Genomic DNA, 6,000 nt, shown 5'->3' with positions numbered 1-6,000 from the left:
CATGATTCACTATTAATTTGTCACATGGAAGGAACGACAGTTACGCGGATGTCTATTTCCCATCATTAGTTTCATAAAATGCTACTAAGCTTGTGCGTGTGTGTGTGAATACTTGTAGACACTGCAAGTTGTATTTATCATTTGATCTCACTGTAACGTATTTACCACCCTAATTATACAAGATATTTGCCCACACAGATAAGAGAATGCCTTCCCACTCTGTGCCGTCATGTTTATTAGGAGTTACGATCACCGAATATATTTAGAAACAAAAATAAAGAACATACCTCATCCATCTCTTCAATTTCTCGCAAGACTCTGTTCCATTCCAGGTTGCAATTCAGCCGGAAAGCTGAGGAGGAACGCCAGCACCTGGACAGAGGGATGTCGTCAGATGGAATGCCTCAATGGAGAAACGCTCTATCTAGCCACTTTGGATTCCTGTGAGTAAGAAAGAGGAAATGTTTTGCTTTTAGCAGAGGTGAGACGTCTGAACTGTTACTAAATAAATCACAATACTATCTCATTGTGATATTAAAAAAAAATTATCCATTAAACCCATAAATCATAAAATTTACCTTTCCAAACTAATAATTCTGTTACAAGTTAGTAATTTAATTAATAAAATAGTGAATATGTTATGATGCAGCCGAATGAACTGCTCTGTAACATCTAATGATTTTTAATGACCAACCATCTTCTGGAAAACTCATATTTAAATATCGTACGACAACGAAATCAGGATTATAACAGCAGGGATCACACCCATTTTTTTTTTACCAGCATTCTACTGAATAGATATGACGGACTTTATACAGCTATCCAGTCAGAGCTTATGAATCGAGAAATTTTCCGTTGGGAAAAAGGAAAAATGGATAATAGCACTTACTGTTAGCTCAAAGTACGGGAGTATGATTTCATAAGTTTAGTTTGGTTAACATTATACAAGCTGTAGCCATGTCTGTTTACTTATTGCTTTCTTGAGTCCAAGAATTTCTTGGTAGAATCTCGATGAAAGATTTGAATTGTTTGGCCTGTTGTAGAAGTCTTTTATTTAGAAAATAACTGTTTGTTACTCATTTATGCCAGTCAAAAGTGATCAATAAAGGTGATTCAATGTTCACAATTTTCTCGTTCATTATTAAATGGGGAGAAATATAATGCATTACTATTGTAATAATTTGTAAACGCTGTTATTTACATATATATAAATGCCACCGTTCTATTCCTGACCATTTTCTGTAATCGTACGATAGAAAACGCAATCCTAAAATTATATAATAAACTCCTGTATTTTTTGTTTCTTTTTAGTCAAGAACAGTAAATCTATAAATTTATAGTTCAGCTAGAAGTTGTAAACTATAATGATATTCACCGAAAGTTTGAATATGAACGTATAAGTTGATATTTAATTGCACTATTTCCTAATGAGCATTTGGAACTAAGGTAACGGTTTGCCATAACAGTGAAATGCTGAGAGAAATATCTCTCGCTTACTTAAAAATAAGTACTTTTTGTTCATCAAATACGAAATATTTTTAGTGGTACACATCCAATATTTTCAGTGAACATTAGCTCACGACCTTTTAACATCCTTCAGCTATTGAAGCTCATATATTAAGATTTACTTCACTTGCAATCCATGCGTCCACATTCCTACATTTTTTATATCAGAAATTTCAGTCTACCGATCCTGGGATTGGGAGGTTTTTTCCTAATCTCAAAAATCTGCAACTAGGCATTAAACACATGACATCAAGCGGCCAATGCTCTTGATTTTTCCAGTAATCCTTACCCTGAGAAATTTAAAGTGTATGCCAGGCCATCTACGCTCTTTTGTTACAAAATTGTTGCAGTTACCTCTCCTATTTCATCCGAATCCCGTCATCTGCGGCACCTTGAGAGGTCTCGAGGTGATGATTAACATCCTTTTATTCTTAAATTTCCCGAGGGGTGGTAGCGGGGAATATTAATGCCTCTGTTCCAGGAACCCTTCTCAATCCAGACTTGATTATTATTTTGATCATGCTTGCTAAGGTATACTGAGTCAAACCGGAATCTTGTAAACTGCAAACTGGTTAGACAAGCCAAGATCTAGTAGCAGAAAAATAAAAAATGTCAAGATACACCAACATGTGATTTCTCTTATCTCATGAACCCCAGAAGTGATGCGAATAGGCTTCATCTGCTCAGCCGGCAACAAAACAGTACTCAAAAGCCCATTCAAAGTTCCTGATCGTCAAACCGCTTTCGGTCATGAGAGTTTAATAGACCAGGTAGAAGACGTGGTTTTAACTGCCAGGGGCATAGTATAGTAAAGGTAAACAATCTACACAGGAATTCGACGACTACTGCGCCCATGCGTCACCAACCATCACCTGGTCAGGACATAGACAAGCGCGTACGAATGAGAAAGAAAACTGGCCTGCATTCAGACATAGAGAAAACGGTATCAGGAATCTCCGGAGGAGGCCTGCTACGAATGCTATGGACCACATAATTACACTGGTAAAGGCTGTAAATTCATGTATGATATGTGCAGTCGCTGAAGGTACGCTACAAACAAAAGAGGCAACGCATTAGGCATCACCCAAGAATTACAAAGACGAGATATTAACGGCATCAAGAACAACAATAGAATCTGCCAACCATTTTGTCTACAAAGGAATGTCATTTACAGGTTGACACTCAACCTCTAGCAAAATTATGTCTACTTGATAAACAAGGAATGTCATGGTTAAAGAACGAATTTCAATAATTCTTTACACCAACTGACAACCAGCTACCTATCCTGAAAAATTCACGACAAAAGCATTACAAGAATCCCTCGTTCCGGCAGAATAAGCATCACTTAAGCCTAGTCACCATCATCATCATTGACATTTTTTGCATTGGATTTTCCCTTCATGGGCTTTCTCTTAGGATAAATTTTCCAGCTCCAGTTGGTCTTGTACAATTTCCTCCTGAATTTCTCACCTGGTCTAATTCAAGAGCAACGTCTCTTTACCACGATATCCTGAGACTTCCAACAGAGCTTCATCGTGCCGTTTCCGTACCCACTGTTTATTCTGACTGGTTGTCATTCATCCCTTCTCATCACGTCTAAATCATCCAGCTTTTCAGTTCTCAGCCTCTTCTTCTTTTTTGGCTACTGAACGGCACCTCTCCGTCACTTCCTCACATGTAGTATGGTTCTCCTACCACGTTCAGGCTGAATCTTAGAATTACTTTTCCCGTGCCAATTTTTCTGCTGTTTATAGCAACGCAGGCCCTGTACATCATGTGTGTGTTCTCTGTACTAAAGGGAATTTGTTATTTACCAGTACTCTAACAATCTTTTTCTACTTCATCCAGGCTGTTGCTACTCATTCCTACTTTCAGGCTGCACGGTTGGCCGTGCAACTTATCCAGAGGGTCACATCTGGGAACAAGGATGTTTTAAGGTCACGTGCGTCAAAGGTCAAATGCTGAGAGGAAAGCTGCTTCCCTCTTGTGAGTTCAATAGTACATTTGTCTTGTAATTGTTTGAAATTTTATTGAAAAGCAAAAACATTTCAGTTACGGGATCCTCAGTCATGATTTTCAAAGAAAAAAAAATCCCTTTACGTTATTTTACAGCACTTGCGGTCCAGAAACACTATACCACTATCATATTTAAATGCAGATGTATGGATAAACTATCAGTTGAATGTGCCAAATGACCAAACAAAGAAAAATCTGACTGCCAGAGTAAAAATTCAAAGAGAAGCAACCGTTTCATTTCACTGTCTGACCTCTCTTGTAGGTTGTGGTGTGGGCGAAGAGGCGCACCCTGAGGGAGCCCTTTGGGTCAAAGGATGTTTAGAGTTTCAATGCCAAGAGGGGAAGGTTGAGCAGTATGCCATGGTTTTCACATGTAAGTCTAGCTCTTAATTTTGTGTATTTCTATACGGCTGAGTTCTTGCCATTAACGACTAATAGCGATTCTTCTGCTTTATTGGGAAAATTACCCTTTGGATTGGAATGCCGCCTGGAAAAATTCTAATGGCTTCTGTTGCAAGTAGGGAAATTTCTGCATATAAAGGACGAGACACTAAAACTAGTTTAGTGTTTTACAATATCGCATAAATAAAGCTTTGTAACATTCCTGTCCGATGCTTCCAGGCAAAATGTTGTTCGTCATGGTGGTAATCGCCGTGGTTGGTGTGGTTGGAGCAGCATTGCTGGTGGTCATGGTACTCAGAAACAGGTGGCCATTCTACACCAGAGTCTGAAAATGGTGGACTACAAAGTGGAAACATAGTCAGTGCCTTCTTCGCCCATATTTTAAGGATTTTGCTTACACAGAACAGAAGCGAGACATCCGTTATACTGTGAAAGTTGCGGCACAGTAACTACAACTTAAAAGCTGTATTGTAAAGCTGTTATACTGTTTTTATGAGGTAAATAAATTATTACACCAAAAACTAACTGTCAAATTAAGTTTACCCTGTAATATAATGCAGCGCCTCAGTGGTTCAGATCCGTTATTATTTAAATAGTTCCGTTCCTTTTGATAAAGAGTTCAATGGGGCATGGCGGCTCAAATAAACAAGCTACCACAATAGAAAAGTGCTAATAGACTTATGGACTTTCCGTTCTAGTGTGATGATAAATTTAACTTTCAGAAACAGACAGGTTAGGCGGTTCAGAGATATACGAAGACTGATTGGCTAGCTGGGTTAGGTCTAGAGAGAACTGGTTTAATCAGGTCTTATCCCAGCACGAGCTTTGCCCAAAGGCTGGCCGCAAATATGATGGGATCTTAAAAGGATTACGAAGTCTCGTGCAGATCTCCGAGCTCGGCCCCACCAACCGAAGCAAAGTCTTCGACAATAAATATAATACGCACACTTGCCGTGCTGCAAGAATGAATAAAATCCCATTGTATTTAGGAAATATATTAAAAAGGTTAAAAAAATGCGCCGAAATTTCCTCGGCGCAATCGAGTTTTCTGTACAGCCGCAACAGCGTATAATCAAGGCCACCGAAAATAGATCTATCTTTCGGTAGTCTCGTTATAATGCTGCATGAATCGCGGTCCATGAAACTTTAACCACGGCCTGGTGGTGGCCTGGCCTATATCGTTGCCAGAAGCACGATTATGGCATCCTTTAACCTTATATTAAATAAAAACTACTGAGGCTAGATGGCTACAATTTGGTATGTCTGATGATTGGAGGGTGGATGATCAACATACCAATTTTCAGCCCTCTAGCCTCAGTAGTTTTTAAGATCTGAGGGCGGACGGACAGACAAAGCCGGCACAATAGTTTTCTTTTACAGCGAAACTAAAACGTTAAAATTTACTTTCGTAGGTGAAAACGTTGTCACTAATGCAGAATCTTATAAGGTCTATCATTACTCTGGATGGTAAAGGTAATCTATTTTCAAAGACAACCAACTTTCCACTAAAATTCCAGTGACATCTAGGTCAACCTTTGTGAATAAAGAGACGACATCGTAGCTTGTCATTGTTCATTTTCAAAAGTCAATTGTTTTTACCTCGTTCAGAAAGTCCATGTTATTTTTTATATACAGGTGGCTATTCATATTGTTTCCTTCTTAACATTTGTAACATTCCCCTTTTTTTTATCATTCTGTAATCACCTGAAGAGGAGTTGTCCTGAAACTGTGGGGATTAATCTTTCCTAGACAGTGACCCCCAAGACGTTTGACTTTAACTTGAGGTATGTATCCACCTTTGTTTCTAGGCGTGTTTAGGCAAAGCGCGTTCCAGGTAAAAAAAGGAAAAAAGTAAAAAAGTCATAAATCTTTCCTAGACTAAATATCATGAAGGTGTTTAATGATTGCCAAAAATATTGTGACTAAATATTTTTCTTGTGACTTTATTTGGGGCCACCATAAATTAATATGACTTTTTTTCCTGTGACTTTTCCCCTGCGACTTTATTTCTGGCCACCCCGTGAAATAGGAGCTTTTGGGATTTTTTTTGAAAACCCGTATCTAGAAGTCAATAAA

General features: G+C 38.4%; 1 protein-coding gene across 27 annotated transcripts in view; it reads left to right on the top strand.

Annotated features, from left to right (window-relative positions):
• The window catches only part of LOC136855675 (ankyrin repeat domain-containing protein 65-like), a 24,832-nt gene extending 20,387 nt beyond the window's left edge, over window positions 1-4,445 (top strand). For 17 of the 27 annotated variants that reach the window (XM_067132946.1, XM_067132939.1, XM_067132935.1 and 14 more), the window contains 4 exons: window positions 333-443; window positions 3,382-3,492; window positions 3,785-3,895; window positions 4,144-4,445. In XM_067132946.1, the coding sequence (XP_066989047.1) occupies window positions 333-443; window positions 3,382-3,492; window positions 3,785-3,895; window positions 4,144-4,253 (443 nt within the window). In that variant the 3' untranslated portion in view covers window positions 4,254-4,445. Of the gene's footprint in view, window positions 1-332; window positions 444-3,354; window positions 3,493-3,784; window positions 3,896-4,143 lie in introns of all 27 variants that reach the window. The other 10 variants (XM_067132932.1, XM_067132940.1, XM_067132934.1 and 7 more) reach the window with 1 other exon arrangement.
• The last annotated feature ends 1,555 nt before the right edge of the window (window positions 4,446-6,000 follow it).

This window comes from Macrobrachium rosenbergii, chromosome 32 (assembly GCF_040412425.1).
Source record: "Macrobrachium rosenbergii isolate ZJJX-2024 chromosome 32, ASM4041242v1, whole genome shotgun sequence".
Lineage (NCBI taxonomy): Eukaryota > Metazoa > Arthropoda > Malacostraca > Decapoda > Palaemonidae > Macrobrachium > Macrobrachium rosenbergii.
This window is presented reverse-complemented; position numbering and strand designations above follow the sequence as displayed.